Raw genomic sequence first — 17,299 nt, 5'->3', positions numbered from 1 at the left:
TCATGTAGAATCATGTTCACCTACACTCGCATGTATAAATGCAGCTATTTTCAATGTCTTTACCATTTTAGCAACGGTGACGTGTTGTGACTGTGCATGAGTGACATCATCTGTTGTGTACTTTTATCATTCCTTACTCTGAGGTTAGAAAAGGTTATGGATCAAAGGTTATGGATCCACTTTAGTTCATCAACATCTTCTACAGAATGAGTGAATCATACAATGTCGAGATTAATGATTAACCAACTCTCCTACACAGCCCTACAGGCTTAAAGGGACACTTCACCCTTTAAAATGAATGATTAACCAACTCTCCTACACAGCCCTACAGGCTTAAAGGGACACTTCACCCTTTAAAATGAATAATTAACCAACTCTCCTACACAGCCCTACAGGCTTAAAGGGACACTTCACCCTTTAAAATGAATGATTAACCAACTCTCCTACACAGCCCTACAGGCTTAAAGGGACACTTCACCCTTTAAAATGAATGATTAACCAACTCTCCTACACAGCCCTACAGGCTTAAAGGGACACTTCACCCTTTTAAATTAATGATTAAACAACTCTCCTACACAGCCCTACAGGCTTAAAGGGACACTTCACCCTTTTAAATGAATGATTAACCAACTCTCCTACTCAGCCCTACAGGCTTAAAGGGACACTTCACCCTTTTTACAAAAATATATATGTTAAAGGACAACTTTAGTTGTTTAGTTTTGTTTGTTTTAGGTTGTTATTAGACAAAGTAAAAGATGAGTGTTTTTTTAGCTGTTTTTCACCGGGGGGCGGGGGCATTCGAGCATGGGGCTAAATATGTATTTGTTTACAAGATATTATGGCAATTATTTTTGTTTATTATTTACTATAGTCCTACTAGACCACAAGAAATTACATCTGGCCACAAAAGATCACGAGATCTACTGAATGTGAAGATAGCCTACTGGGGGGAAGCCACACTGTGTCATATAGGCTCAATATGTCAGTTTGACATATTCAGTAGATCCTGTTATCTTTTGTGGCCAGATGTAATTCCTTGGGCTCTAGTAGGACTATAGAAGGGGCCCATAGCATGGGGGCCCCATGGCGTGCGGGCCCCCATGGCGTGCGTGAGCACATAATCTTCGTGGTTTTATTATGTTTTATCATCTTTTTGACCTAAATGTATCCAATGTAGGGCCCCCTGAGAGCCAAGGGCCCCTGAGAGCCAAGGGCCCCTGAGAGCCAAGGGCCCCTGAGAGCCAAGGGCCCCCTGAGAGCCAAGGGCCCCTGAGAGCCAAGGGCCCCCTGAGAGCCAAGGGCCCCTGGCCCAATGGTTAATTTGGCCCTGATTACATGTGACATCTGACACAGCATCGTTTGGGGAATCCATTCCATGTACAGTAGGTACAGTAGGAGACGTGTTGGCTCAGAATGGAGGAAACAACAGAGTGGGATTCAGAGCAGCAGCTCTTCAGCAGGTGAAACATTATGATAGAAATGAGGATTCATTTCATGTCAAGTAGGACTGTGTGTGTGTGTGTGTGTGTGTGTGTGTGTGTGTGTGTGTGTGTGTGTGTGTGTGTGCGTGTGCGTGTGCGTGTGTGTGTGCGTACGTGCGAGAGCATAATAATTGCAATACTAATAGTACAATGTGTCTGTTTTCCAGTTTCTAACCAGCTGTAGACAGGATGTCATCACCAGTAGACAGGATGTCCAGCGGAAGCATCAGAGGTGTGTTCTATTCAAACACACAAATACTGGTTTAATCTCATCTGTGATCTGTATCAATATTATGTTTAATTAACTCATAATACTGGTTTAATCTCATCTGTGATCTGTATCAATATTATGTTTAATTAACTAATAATACTGGTTTAATCTCATCTGTGATCTGTATCAATATTATGTTTAATTAAGTAATAATACTGGTTTAATCTCATCTGTGATCTGTATCAATATTATGTTTAATTAACTAATAATACTGGTTTAATCTCATCTGTGATCTGTATCAATATTATGTTTAATTAACTAATAATACTGGTTTAATCTCATCTGTGATCTGTATCAATATTATGTTTAATTAACTCATAATACTGGTTTAATCTCATCTGTGATCTGTATCAATATTATGTTTAATTAACTAATAATACTGGTTTAATCTCATCTGTGATCTGTATCAATATTATGTTTAATTAACTCATAATACTGGTTTAATCTCATCTGTGATCTGTATCAATATTATGTTTAATTAACTCATAATACTGGTTTAATCTCATCTGTGATCTGTATCAATATTATGTTTAATTAACTCATAATACTGGTTTAATCTCATCTGTGATCTGTATCAATATTATGTTTAATTAACTCATAATACTGGTTTAATCTCATATGATCTGTATCAATATTATATTTAATTAACTCATAATACTGGTTTAATCTCATATGATCTGTATCAATATTATATTTAATTAACCCATTCTGACCTGAGATCAGATTCTAAAAATGTCTTCTACATCCTGACAGTTTTGAGAAAATGTTATGTTTCTAATTTCTATGTCAGTCGTTCTTCGATTTTTCAAAAATAGCAGACCTACAAGCTCATATCGCGCCACTCGGTGGCGCGATATGAGCTTGTAGATCTGCTATTTTTCAATAGCTAAAGCAAGACATAATGCAAACACCAAAAGGGGTTCCCGCCCCAAAATGGGTTAACTAATAATACTGGTTTAATCTCATCTGTGATCTGTATCAATATTATGTTTAATTAACTAATAATACTGGTTTAATATCATCTGTGATATGTATCAATATTATGTTTATTTTTTCCAACCAGGGAAGAACAGCGACCCGTCAGAACTGAACATTGTTCTGATCGGGGGAAGAGATTCAAATAAACCCAGTGGAAAGAGTTCAGTAGGAAACATCATCCTGGGCAGAGAGGCTTTTAGAACAAACACATTCACATCTCAGAGTGTCATGAGACAAGAGTTAGTGTCAGGGAGACAGGTCAGTGTGGTCGACACTCCAGGATGGGAGTCTGATCAGCCCCTAGATCTGACCCCAAAACTCACCCAGTTAGAAATCCAACGCAGTGTGAGTCTGTGTCCTCCAGGACCACATGCCTTTGTCCTAGTGGTCAGATTGGACGTCCCATATACAGGAACAGGGATGTCAGCAGAGGAACATGTGAGATTCCTCCTCAGTGACACAGTGTGGAAACGCACTATTGTGGTGTTCACTGTAGCTGATAAAAACAACATGAGACCTGGTCTCATTAGATCTAACCATCAGTTAAGATATCTCACAGAGAAATGTGAAGGTCGCTTCCATGTCCTTGACATCAGTGACAGAGGAGATGGTGGTCAGGTCACAGAGCTGCTGCAGAAGGTAGATCAGATTGTGCAGAGTAATGGTGGTCACTATGAGACAGAAGAACACGTCTCAGAGGAACTGAAGGAGAAGGAGAGAAGTATCAGAAGAAGAGCAGAACAAAGGAGGAAAGACGCCCAGAAACAACCAACCGGACCTCCTCTGGGCCGCGGCTCGTCAGAAAGAGGTAAAAACACTGGATGAATTAATTAATTATTAACTGGCACTTAAACCCATTTAGGCCTGACATCAAAATAAATAAAATGTCTTCTAAATCATGACAGTTTTCTGAAAAACCTGTTTTTACAGTAAACCAGTGGCTTTCAAACTATTTCATGTCAAGTCCCCCGAAATTATCTGTAATTGGCCGCCGACTCCAATCTGAAAATAGCCCCCCCCCCCCACCCCAGAAGCAAATATATGAGTTAAAAACATTCGCTCTGAAAGAATATTCAAAGACACATTTTCAAGATTTTTCTAAAATAGCAGACCTACAAGCTCGTAGCGCGCCACTCTGTGCTGCGCTATGAGCTTGTAGGTCTGCTATTTTCCAATAGCTAAAGCATAACATAATGCTTAAAACACCAAAAGGAGTTCCCGTCCAGAAAGGGTTAAAGCCCATGTGGTTGAGAGGAGTTCCTCAGGGCTCTAAACTGGGAGGGAAGACCCTTTTGATGTTAGCATTTTGTTATGCTTTAGCTATTGAAAAATAGCAGACCTACAAGCTCATAGCGCGCCACCGAGTGGCGCGCTATGAGCTTGTACGTCTGCTATTTTTGAAAAATCAAAGAACGACTGACATAGAAACAAAAAGTGGTTAAAATAAGAAAAGTTCACTGAAACAGTTGATCTACAAGCTCACAACACATCACAGTGTGAGGTGTTGTGAGCTTGTAGATCTGCTATTGTAGGCTAATACATTTAGTGTAGAGTGAAAACATGTAGACGCCTAGTACACTTCCCTGGGGGACTCCACTCAGCTAAGTATAGGGTTGACCTTGTATGTCCAAAACCCTTCCTCTTAGTTAGTATTCTTAAAACATTTAAAATTTGTAAAAAAATAAAATATATAGCAGATCTACAAGCTCATAACGCAGCGCATTGCAATGTGATGTGAGCTTGTAGATCATTATTTTCACTATTCTTTTTATTATTTTCTTTTTTTAAATAGGGACACCTGGGTCAGCGTGTTTAAACATTAACATGAAATAAAATAAAATTGTAGATCTTCTATTTTCACTACTTTAGCGTGACACTCCTGTATTGTATGGTGAGGCAGGTCGATAATTTACAGCAACGATGTATTTTGTTATAATGACAAATAGAGAAAACAGCAGATCTACAAGCTCACAGTGTGTCACGTTGAGAAGCAATATGAGCTTGTAGATCGGCTATTGTAGCGTTTTTAAACTAAAACCAAAACGTTGAAGATGTTGTTAAACAAAGTGAAAGTAAACAATGTTTTCTCTGACAGGACGGACCGACCTCAGGATTGTGATGTTGGGAAGGATGGAATCTGGGAAGAGTTCAGCAGGAAACACCATTCTGACAGGAAGTGGTTTTCAAACTGAACTGAGGTCAGCGCAGTGTGAGGTGAGACAGGGCAGCGTAGCAGGGAGACAGGTGACAGTGGTGGACTCACCAGGCTGGTACTACAACCGTCCACTACAGGACACCTCAGAGATGGACAGACTGGAGATCCAGGTCAGTGTGTGTCTCTGTCCTCCTGGACCACATGCTGTTCTTCTGGCCGTTCCTCTTCGTGAAGCATTCACCAAAGAAATGAGAGTAGCAGTAGAGGAACACATGAGCCTTCTGCCACAGAGCCTCTGGAGTCACGCTATAGTCCTGTTCACCCATGGAGACCGTCTGGGAGAACGAAGCATTGAGCAGCACATTGAGGCTGAAGGAGAAGACCTCCGCTGGCTTCTTGACCGATGTGGGAACAGGTACCATGTCTTCAACAACCAGAAGAGAGATGACAGTCAGGTCACACAGCTTCTGGAGAAGATAGATGAGATGTTGTCAGGAAACACAGGTGGACACTGTGAAGTTGAGAAGATGTCAGCGAGGAAGAGGAACATGGAGGAACGTGTCCAGACACTGACCAGGAAACTGACCACCCTGAAAGCTCTCTGTGAAGGTAAGCTGTCTGTCTGTCTGTCTGTCTGTCTGTCTGTCTGTCTGTCTGTCTGTCTGTCTGTCTGTCTGTCTGTCTCTAATTTTGGACTTACAACTACCACAATATGTAAGTGTTGTACAATACAATTACATGTTATTTTACTTACAGGGGTCCTTGAGGGTTAGGGTTAAGGGGTAAGGACCCCCAGGGGTCCTTGAGGGTTAAGGTTAAGGGTAAGGACCCCCAGGGGTCCTTGAGGGTTAGGGTTAAGGGGTAAGGACCCCCAGGGGTCATTGAGGGGTTTCCAGGGAGTCCCACTGCAACATGTTCCATATGTTATACAGTATGTTGGTTAGTCATAAATAGCAGATCTACAAGCTTGCAGAGCATCACTTCACTTGTACATCTGCTATTTTTGAACTTTTAGGAAAATATTTGAAATATATTAGCTTTTTTAACAGAAATCTTCTCTTCTGGGGGTCCCTGGCACAGAACACTCTCACATGGGGGTCCCTGTCACAGAACACTCTCACATGGGGGTCCCTGTCACAGAACACTCTCACATGGGGGTCCCTGACACACAGAACACTCTCACATGGGTGTCCCTGACACACAGAACACTCTCACATGGGGGTCCCTGACACACAGAACACTCTCACATGGGGGTCCCTGACACACAGAACACTCTCACATGGGGGTCCCTGACACAGAACACTCTCACATGGGGGTCCCTGACACAGAACACTCTCACATGGGCGTCCCTGTCACAGAACACTCTCACATGGGGGTCCCTGACACACAGAACACTCTCACATGGGGGTCCCTGTCACAGAACACTCTCACATGGGGGTCCCTGTCACAGAACACTCTCACATGGGGGTCCCTGACACAGAACACTCTCACATGGGGGTCCCTGACACAGAACACTCTCACATGGGGGTCCCTGACACAGAACACTCTCACATGGGGGTCCCTGACACAGAACACTCTCACATGGGGGTCCCTGTCACAGAACACTCTCACATGGGGGTCCCTGACACACAGAACACTCTCACATGGGGGTCCCTGTCACAGAACACTCTCACATGGGGGTCCCTGTCACAGAACACTCTCACATGGGGGTCCCTGACACAGAACACTCTCACATGGGGGTCCCTGACACAGAACACTCTCACATGGGGGTCCGTGGCACAAAAGAGTTTGAGAAACACTGCTTTACGCCTGTGTGTGTGTGTGTGTGTGTGTGGGGGTGTGTGTGTGTGTGTGTGTGTGTTAGTGTCAGGAGAACATCAATCAAAGGTCAGAGTGGTGTTGGCTGGAGGAAAGCAGGTTGACAGGGACAGAGCTGGAAACAGGATTCTGCATCAGGCTGTGTTTACAGAAACTCACTTCAAGGTGAGTAATAATTATGATCTGAATGAGATGTTATAATGAATGATCTCACAGTAAACAGTAAAGACCTTAAATATACATGTTTTATGATGATAATGTGAAAGTATCTGCTGTCATCAGTGGTGTAACGGAATTTTTTCATTTCGGTACCACGGTCACGCACACGCACGCACGTGCACTCAAACACATACATGCACGTTCACTCGCGCGCCTACATGTGTGCTTAGCATGTGCACAGAACTGCTGATACCCTAAGCCTATATTGTTTATAGTGTATGACACACACACACACACGCCCGCGCACACACACACACGCACACACACACACACACACACGCACACGCCCGCACACACACACACGCGCACACGCACGCACGCGCACACACACGCACACACACTGAGTCCCCGGAAGGCTTCAGGTCCAGACGGGATATGTGGCCGGCTGCTGCATTCATGCAGTCAGCCTGGTGTCCCATCTACCAGAAATCACTGGACTCATGTACTGTTCCGCCCACCTGGAAAGACTTTATTATTATTCCTGTTCCCAAAAAGGCAGGCTGCAAGGAAAATAATGACTACCGTCCTGTCGCCTTGACTTCAGTAGTCATGAAATGCTTTGAGAAGATCATTGTCAGTCTGCTGATGGCAGCGGTAGGCTGCTCATTGGACGATTTCCAGTTTGCCTATAGGAGCAACAGGGGTATAGAGGACGCAGTCTTGACCTTGGACCATTTTCTTTTGAAACACCTGGACAATAACAAAGCCTATGCACGCCTTCTTCTTGTAGATTTCAGCTCAGCGTTTAACACAATACAGCCACACCTCTTAATAAAGCGGTTGAGGGACCTAAATGTCCATCCGCTTATTATTAGATGGTACCATTCATTCCTAACTAAACGCACACAAAGGCTCAGTGTGAATGGCACTATGTCAGAGTACTGGAGCACCCCAGGGCTGCGTTAGCTCACCTGTCCTTTTTACCCTGTACACTAATGAGTGCAGAAGTGGCAACCCGAACAATTACATCATAAAATTCTCGGATGATACTGCCATCTTAGCCCTTCTGGATAGGGATAGGGATGTAGCTGACTACTTTTCAGAGGTACAGAACTTTGTAAAGTGGTGTGACGACAACCACCTTATTCTTAATGTTAAGAAGACACAGGAGATGGTGTTTGACCCCAAGAGTATTGGTGACCACAGGCCTGTGGTCATCCATGACTCGACCATCTCACAGGTCTCCTCATATAAATACCTGGGGATCTGTATTGACAACTCAATGACTTGGAATACACATGTTGACAGTCTCTGTAGTAAACTACAGCAAAGACTGCACTTCCTCCGACGTCTCAGGGTTCATGGTGTTGACCAAAATTTATGTTAGTGTTCTATCGAGCAGTCTTGGAAAGCCTGGTCAGGTTTGGCATCACAGTTTGGTTCGGTAATCTCTCCAAATTGTTCAGATTGGTGCAGACTGCAGGGAAGATCATAGGGGTAAGACAACTCCCCTCTCTGCAGTCTATTTATGAGCAGGCTACATTAAAACAGGCTCAAAGAATCGTCAGTGATGTTACCCATGTTTTACATGCCGAGTTTGTACTTCTGCCCTCTGGGAGAAGATACAAAGAACCAAAGTGGAAGTACATCAGATTAAAAAAATCGTTTGTATCAGCATCAACTAAGATGCTGAACGATGCTCTGAAACAGCGGTAACTACGTGAGGCTAGATTATCCACATCATGTGTGCTATGGTGTAATGTTGTGTCTTCCTCTGTAATGTATTCTTGTTGTCATTGATGTTTTATGTGTGGCTGTAGCTGGGGTGATGTTTTATGTGTGGCTGTAGCTGGGGTAATGTTTTATGTGTGGCTGTAGCTGGGGTAATGTTTTATGTGTGGCTGTAGCTGGGGTGATGTTTTATGTGTGGCTGTAGCTGGGGTGATGTTTTATGTGTGGCTGTAGCTGGGGTGATGTTTTATGTGTGGCTGTAGCTGGGGTGATGTTTTATGTGTGGCTGTAGCTGGGGTGATGTTTTATGTGTGGCTGTAGCTGGGGTGATGTTTTATGTGTGGCTGTAGCTGGGGTGATGTTTTATGTGTGGCTGTAGCTGGGGTGAAAGCCCAAGACAAGGTAAACTTTATTGTCCACAAGGGAAATCCCTTGTGGACAATAAAGTTTACCTTGACCTTGACCTTGAGTCATGCTGTGCTGTGTTGCTTACATTACGTCTCATAGCAACAGCAACATGTTTAGATCTTGCAGATCTAAAAGCTCACAACGTGCTGCATGTCAACGTGTTTTGAGCTTGTAGATCTGCTAAAGCTGTAGCCAAAGTATAAAATAGGGCTTAAGGCCAAGAATAATAATAATATAGTCACAATACCAAACATAAAAGTCCTCATTATGCAGAAATTAACGTTTCACAATCATATTATTGGATTGTAATTCATATTATTATGATGTATTCATGACTTTAATGTTATAATTAATAACACATTAGTGTATTAATCACTTTAATGTTATAATTAATAACACATTAATGTATTCATCACTTTAATGTTATAATTAATAACACATTAATGTATTCCTCACTTTAATGTTATAATTAATAACACATTAATGTGATCATCCTTTTATGGTTACAGATCATGGTATACAGGGGTGGATAGATTAACCTATAAATGTATATCATAATTGATCAGTTAATATTATTATTATTATTATTATTATGACTAACATACAGTAAACGTCATATTCCAGGAGTTTAAAACCCAGCCTAAACTGACAGAATGTGTCAGAGAACAGAGACGAGTTGCTGACAGAACAGTGAGTGTGGTGATGTGTCCAGACTGGTCGACTACACCTCCATCCCAGAAGACCAAAGACGTCCTTCTACACGGTGTGACTCTGTGTTCTCCTGGACCCCACGCTGTCCTGGTGACGGTCGATGTCAGGTCCAGATTCTGTGAAGCTGACAGGAGATCAGTGGAGGAACACATGGAGCTGCTGGGGCACACAGTCTGGAGACACGCTCTGGTTCTGTTCATGTTTGGAGCCTGGCTGGGAGGGAGACGTGTTGAGGAGTACATCGAGTCTGAAGGAGAACCTCTGAGGAGGATCCTGGAGAAATGTGGCTACAGGTACCATGTTCTACATGGTGTCAAGTGGGACATTTCAGAGGTAACACAGCTGATGGAGAAAACAGAAGCCATGGTGACGAGGAACGGAGGACACTTTGAAACTTCAGGACACTTCAAGGTGGGACGAGAAGAAAAATGGAAGAAGAGAGAAGGAGCGATGAGAGAGAGGATGCTGAGGTTCGTGGTGACGGAGCCAACCCATGAGACCAGACCGAAGACGCTGTTTGAAAGGCTGAAAAGAAAGAAGACATTAACAGTAGAAGAATGGAACCGACGAGAAGAGGAATGGAAGAAGAGAGAAGGAGCGACGAGAGAGAGGATGGGAGAGAGGATGCTGAGGTTCGTGGCGACAGAGCCAGAAGATCCAACCCTGCCAGAAGAATGGAAGAAGAGAGAGCAGGAGATGAGCGAGAGGATGCTGAGGTTCGTGATGACGGAGCCAGAAGATCCAACCCTGCCAGAAGAATGGAAGGAGAGAGAGCAGGAGATGAGCGAGAGGATGCTGAGGTTCGTGATGACGGAGCCAGAAGATGCAACCCCGTCGGCTGGTAGTAGATGGACCAGCATGGAAGATAGTGAGTATCAGTCAGTAGAACGGATCTGCTAACAGAGGTCAGTCCAGATGTCTGGAGGAAACCTCATAACTCCATTTTTGAGGTTTTTGTCTGCTAAAGCAGCTAACTCCATCCACTTATCTCCCTCTCAAACTGTCTGCTATAAAGCATCTAACTCCACCACCTCTCCCCCTCTCAAACTGTCTGCTAGAGCAGCTAACTCCATCCACCTCTCTCCTTCTCAAACTGTCTGCTAAAGCAGCTAACTCCACCACCTCTCCCCCTCTCAAAATTTCTGCTATAAAGCAGCTAACTCCACCACCTCTCCCCCACTCAAACTGTCTGCTATAAAGTAGCTAACTCCACCACCTCTCCCCCTCTCAAACTGTCTGCTAAAGCAGCTAACTCCACCACCTCTCCCCCTCCTAAACTGTCTGCTATAAAGCAGCTAACTCCACCACCTCTCCCCCTCCTAAACTGTCTGCTATAAAGCAGCTAACTCCACCACATCTCCCCCTCTCAAAATTTCTGCTATTAAGCAGCTAACTCCACCACCTCTCCCCTATCTCAAACTGTCTGCTAAGGCAGCTAACTCCACCACCTCTCCCCCTCTCAAACTCTGCTAAAGCAGCTAACTCCACCACCTCTCCCCAGCAGCTAACTCCACCACCTCTCCCCCTCTCAAACTGTCTGCTAAAGCAGCTAACTCCACCACCTCTCCCCCTCTCAAACTTTCTGCTAAGGCAGCTAACTCCACCACCTCTCCCCCTCTCAAACTCTGCTAGAGCAGCTAACTCCACCACCTCTCCCCAGCAGCTAACTCCACCACCTCTCCCCCTCTCAAACTTTCTGCTAAGGCAGCTAACTCCACCACCTCTCCCCCTCTCAAACTTTCAGCTATAAAGCAGATAACTCCACCACCTCTCCCCCTCTCAAACTCTGCTAAAGCAGCTAACTCCACCACCTCTCCCCCTCTCATGCAAGTAATTGACAACATATAAAGTCACAATACCAACTTTGATGAGGCAGTATTGCATCGTTTTAAAAATATGTATTTTTTTTTTCATTTCTTTTAAAATGTATATTTTTCATTTCCTGAAAAATTAACATTTTGGGTAGTTTTCTTACTGACAGCAACGATATTATCTTAACCCATTTTGACCTTTGACCTGGGGACGACTCTAATGTTTCTGTCAGTCGTTCTTAATCATTTTCATGTCAAGGACCCCCCCCCCCAAATATATATGTATTTGGCTGCCGACCCCTGTCTGAAAATATGTTGTTCCAGAGACACCCTCCAGAAGCAAAGATTTGCGCCACATTTTCATTTTCACGATTTTTCAGAAATAGCAGACCTACAAGCTCGTACCTATGAGCTTGTAGATCTGCTATTTTTCAACAGCTAAAGCATAACATAATGCTTAAAACATGAATCAATATTAATATGAATTAATATTAATGGTTATAATAAAGCTTAGTTGTAGTTTTATGTTCTTGTATTTTCATCATTGTAAATGTCTCGTTGCGTTAATGCGTTAATATTAATGGTTATAATAAAGCTTAGTTGTAGTTTTATGTTCTTGTATTTTCATCATTGTAAATGTCTCGTTGCGTTAATGCGTTAATATTAATGGTTATAATAAAGCTTAGTTGTAGTTTTATGTTCTTGTATTTTCATCATTGTAAATGTCTCGTTGCGTTAATGCGTTAATATTAATGGTTATAATAAAGCTCAGTTGTAGTTTTATGTTCTTGTATTTTCATCATTGTAAATGTCTCGTTGCGTTAATGCGTTAATATTAATGGTTATAATAAAGCTCAGTTGTAGTTTTATGTTCTTGTATTTTCATCATTGTAAATGTCTCGTTGCGTTCCAGTGAGTGTTGCAGCGCCGTCTGAGACAGGAAGTTTACACGGCTGGTCACCTGACAAGATTTCATCCTCGCGTCGTGGATCAATAGCGCCCTCTTCAGGACACAGCAGCTGGTTCACTGACGAGGCTTCGTCCTCACGTCGTGGATCAATAGCGCCCTCTTCAGGACACGGCAGCTGGTTCACTGACGAGGCTTCGTCCTCGCGTACTGGATCATTAGCGCCCTCTTCAGGATACGACAGCATGAGCCAGGCCTCTGACAGAGGTTCATTAATGAAGAAGATGTTTCAGAGACGGAAAGAAAAGCAAAGATTGACAGAAGAAGACTGGAAAACACGAGAAGATCAATGGAGGTGGAGAGAGCAGGAGATGATTGACAGGATGGTGGCGTCTGTGGTGATGGACCCAGAAGATCCAAGAAGAACCAGCATGGACCCCAGTCCTCCAAGCAGAACCAGCATGGACCTCAGTCCTCCAAGCAGAACCAGCATGGACCTCAGTCCTCCAAGCAGAACCAGCATGGACCTCAGTCCTCCAAGCAGAACCAGCATGGACCTCAGTCCTCCAAGCAGAACCAGCATGGACCTCAGTCCTCCAAGCAGAACCAGCATGGACCTCAGTCCTCCAAGCAGTGAGTATCAATATCATTTGATCTACTAACCTCCTCCCACTACTAATGGAGGACCTCCCTATAGGGAGACGCCCGAGAGGCATCCTAACCACCCTAAGCTGGCTCCTTTCCAGGCGAAGGAGCAGCGACTCTGCTCCGAGTCTCCCTCGTGTGACTGAACTTCTCGCCCTATCTCTAAGGGAGATGTGTGTCTTCTGATGAATTGAACATGGTGGACCCTGTTGTAACTTGTAAACAAGTGTAAATGCTTTATCAGTGTGTCGTCCACAGTTAACAGTCTTTGTATTGAGTTGTGCTTTCATGTGGAATGTACCCGTTCTGCAAACTGATAAAAACACTCAATCAATGTCCATGCCAGTAGCGAAGGTATTTTCACTGATGCGCCTTATATTCAAGTTAAATGATGGTGGATTTGTGGATCACCCGAGACATGATTTTATCTTTAACCGCGTTCAGAATCGGACGTAAATAAAGCTTGTTTTGAATCTGGGATTAGGATCAGAGATAAAAGGCTATCGCTAAGCTGATGTGTTAACTTAAGACCTGAGGCCTATTCTACAAATGCCTTCTATATATCATTGTCTTCGTCTGCCAAGGACCCCCAGCATCACATATATTTGGCAGTGGACCCCCATCAGACCTTCTTTTTGTGCCAGCTAGGGATTCCGCAAGAGATGATTAGTACAAAATATATAAAACAAAACCATTATTATTAAAAAATCACTTTCACAAACTTTTAAAAATAGCAGATGTACAGCTGTTGCTGTCCAGCAGGGGGAGTGGTTCTACCAGGCTACAGATGTACAGCTGTTGTTGTCCAGCAGGGGGAGTGGTTCTACCAGGCTACAGATGTACAGCTGTTGCTGTCCAGCAGGGGGAGTGGTTCTACCAGGCTACAGATGTACAGCTTGCAGCGTAAATCCAGTGATTGGTGGAACGCCATGTAAATGTCTTGCTGTCTTTGTGTTCCAGTGATTGGTGGAACGCCATCTGAGGCAGGAAGGTCACCTGACAACAAGGTTTCCGATTGGCTGAAGATGCATCCTGGACCAATAGCGTCCTCTTCAGGAGCTGATGTCACGACTGTAGCTCCTCTCCAGCCAATAGCATCCTCTTCAGGAGCTGATGTCACGACTGTAGCTCCTCCCCAGCCAATAGCGTCCTCTTCAGGAGCTGATGTCACTACTGTAGCTCCTCCCCAGCCAATAGCGTCCTCTTCAGGAGCTGATGTCACCACTGAAGCTCCTCCCCAGCCAATAGCGTCCTCTTCAGGAGCTGATGTCACTACTGTAGCTCCTCCCCAGCCAATATCGTCCTCTTCAGGAGCTGATGTCACTACTGAAGCTCCTCCCCAGCCAATAGCGTCCTCTTCAGGAGCTGATGTCACTACTGTAGCTCCTTCCCAGCCAATAGCGTCCTCTTCAGGAGCTGACATCACTACTGTAGCTCCTCCCCAGCCAATAGCGTCCTCTTCAGGAGCTGACATCACTACTGTAGCTCCTCCCCAGCCGGTGAGAGATGAGGATTTACTTTGACATTAGTCACATACATTACCATACATATGATTATTATAATAATACTTATTATTATTACATTCATCACATTACCATACATATGATTATTATTATAATAATACTTATTATTATTACATTTATCACATTACCATACATATGATTATTATTATTATAATTATTATTATTATCACATTACCATACATAATGATTATTATTATAATAATTATATCTTGTCTATTATTATTGTGCTGTCCCAGTTATTCAGTTTATTAGATAGGTTTGACACCCCCCTAATGTGTGTGCATTTAGCCTAGCTTTGATGTGTAATCAGGAGCCAATTGTGCAGCCAATTGAGGTTCAAGTAATAGTTTCGCCCGGCTCGTACGCACCGTCCCAGCCAACCCGCCACTTTTGATGCGTATGCACCGTCCCAGCAAATTGTGCCTGATTTGCTGGGACCAGATTACATGGTGTGTATATGTATGACTAGCTCTCAATGATGACGTAAGAAATATGTGGATTAAAGGACCCAATGCCAGAGTGTAATTGGTCTTCGATGGTGACGTAATGACGATATGTTTTAATTACAATTACAATTTACAATTAAAGGCATTTAGCAGACGCTCTTAATCCAGAGCGATTTACATTAAGCAAGAACAAAAAAAGCATGGGAATACATCACATAAGAACATTTATCATGAAACATGCGTAAGCTAAGAAAGTAACAGTGGAATATCTATATGATGAAACTATACATATAAACTACATCTATACTACTATGCTATACTTATGTACTATGATGTGCTATGACTACATACAATGCAATTATAGTGCTGTCTACATAACATGATATAAGTCTGTATCAAATGCTATCTACGTCCGTATCTACGTCTACAGAAATGCTATCTAAGGGGGTGCGGTAAGTGCTACGGGCCATGATGGATTCTGAAAAGGTGGGTTTTCAGACTAATGTTGGGAGGATTAAAGGTAATGCTCCTGTGTATACATGTATGTAATCTGGCACCACTGCCGTATCAGGCACAATTTGCTGGGACGGTGCATACGCATAAAAAGTGGCGGGTTGGCTGGGACGGTGCGTACGGCGCAAAGTAACCACAGTATACCGCTAATCAATTTACAAATTACATACATAGTAATTGTAATTGGTTGACAGTTTGTAGCGGTGTTTAGAATGGCTGATTTTGACTGAAAATTCTCTTTTATGATGTTTGCCTCTTCATTCTCAGGGTGTAAACATGTCTTCAGAGCAGGAGGAGGAGGAAGATTCTGGTAAGAGAAGAGACATATTAACACCCTGAGCGCTCAGGACGAAGTTCTCCGCCCTTTCAATTAGTAACGCCCAGCGCTCAGGAAGAAGTTCTCCGCCCTTTCAATTAGTAACGCCCAGCGCTCAGGACGAAGTTCTCCGCCCTTTCAATTAGTAACGCCCAGCGCTCAGGACGGAGATTGATCAAAAAGAGATTCATTGATATCAAAACCGATCGCATCGCTCCACAGTCTGTTGCGCAACACTCCATGTTATTTTCCGGTGGGACGTTATCGTAAATGTTCCCCTCCATTTTAGCCGACGAGATCGAAAATCTTAAAACGTGAATAACTCTTTTAGCTGCTTCAGCCACATCCGGGATAACATTCGGTCCGTCGCTAAATGTTCTGATTTAATGGATTAAATAACCCAGTGGTTTTGAAGAATACAACGTGATTAAGATAAGGGGTAACAGGTGTTGGTGTGATTAAGATAAGGGGTAACAGGTGTTGGTGTGATTAAGATAAGGGGTAACAGGTGTTGGCGTGATTAAGATAAGGGGTAACAGGTGTTGGTGTGATTAAGATAAGGGGTAACAGGTGTTGGTGTGATTAAGATAAGGGGTAACAGGTGTTGGCGTGATTAAGATAAGGGGTAACAGGTGTTGGCGTGATTAAGATAAGGGGTAACAGGTGTTGGTGTGATTAAGATAAGGGGTAACAGGTGTTGGTGTGATTAAGATAAGGGGTAACAGGTGTTGGTGTGATTAAGATAAGGGGTAACAGGTGTTGGTGTGATTAAGATAAGGGGTAACAGGTGTTGGTGTGATTAAGATAAGGGGTAACAGGTGTTGGTGTGATTAAGATAAGGGGTAACAGGTGTTGGTGTGATTAAGGTAAGGGGTAACAGGTGTTGGTGTGATTAAGACAACTAAACTTTTCCTCTTTAATGTCGTTTCTGCAGAGCTGAAGAAGACCCATCTGGATGACGATGGTACTGATATATTACAGACCTTAACCAATCAATCAATCAATCAATCAATCAATCAATCAATCAATCAATAATGTAATATCTGCAAGTCATGAATCATAAATCTACACCTGGACACACTGTGGGAATGTCAACCTTGTTCCCTTTCACGTCGTGACAACGCTTGGCTTGATGACTCTACAATTTATAATTACAATTTACAATGTAGGCATTTAGCAGACGCTCTTAATCCAGAGCGACTTACATTAAGCAAGAACAAAAAGCATGGGAATACATCACATAAAAACATTTATCATGAAACATGCGTAAGCTAAGAAAGTAACAGTGGAATATCTATATAATGAAACTATACATATAAACTATACATATATACTACTATGCTATACATATGTACTATGACGTGCTATGACTATATACAATACAATTATAGTGCATACATAACATGCTATAAGTCTGTATCAAATG

General features: G+C 43.1%; 2 protein-coding genes across 2 annotated transcripts in view; both read left to right on the top strand.

The window, feature by feature from the left end:
• Positions 1–3,013: 3,013 nt before the first annotated feature.
• Positions 3,014–9,534, top strand: LOC310874819 (GTPase IMAP family member 4-like; the record flags this gene model as incomplete). Its single annotated transcript, XM_083787686.1, has 4 exons — positions 3,014–3,538; positions 4,826–5,494; positions 7,924–8,102; positions 9,511–9,534. Exons 1-4 carry the CDS (start codon positions 3,151–3,153, stop codon positions 9,532–9,534), a joined length of 1,260 nt encoding a protein of 419 aa, XP_083643812.1. The 5' UTR covers positions 3,014–3,150.
• Positions 9,535–12,736: 3,202 nt separating this feature from the next.
• LOC310874818 (uncharacterized protein) overlaps positions 12,737–17,299 on the top strand; it is a gene marked incomplete at its 3' end in the record, with an annotated part of 14,263 nt that continues 9,700 nt past the window's right edge. Inside the window, exons 1-4 of the mRNA XM_083787685.1 lie at positions 12,737–13,063; positions 14,036–14,574; positions 15,825–15,867; positions 16,808–16,837. Of these exons, the coding sequence (XP_083643811.1) occupies positions 12,802–13,063; positions 14,036–14,574; positions 15,825–15,867; positions 16,808–16,837 (874 nt within the window). The 5' untranslated portion in view covers positions 12,737–12,801. The remainder of the gene's footprint in view (positions 13,064–14,035; positions 14,575–15,824; positions 15,868–16,807; positions 16,838–17,299) is intronic.

This window comes from Protomyctophum parallelum (genome assembly GCF_964188405.1).
Source record: "Protomyctophum parallelum genome assembly, chromosome: 17".
Classification (NCBI taxonomy): domain Eukaryota; kingdom Metazoa; phylum Chordata; class Actinopteri; order Myctophiformes; family Myctophidae; genus Protomyctophum; species Protomyctophum parallelum.
Note: the sequence above shows the minus strand (reverse complement) of the source record. Positions and strands in the feature narration are given on the sequence as shown.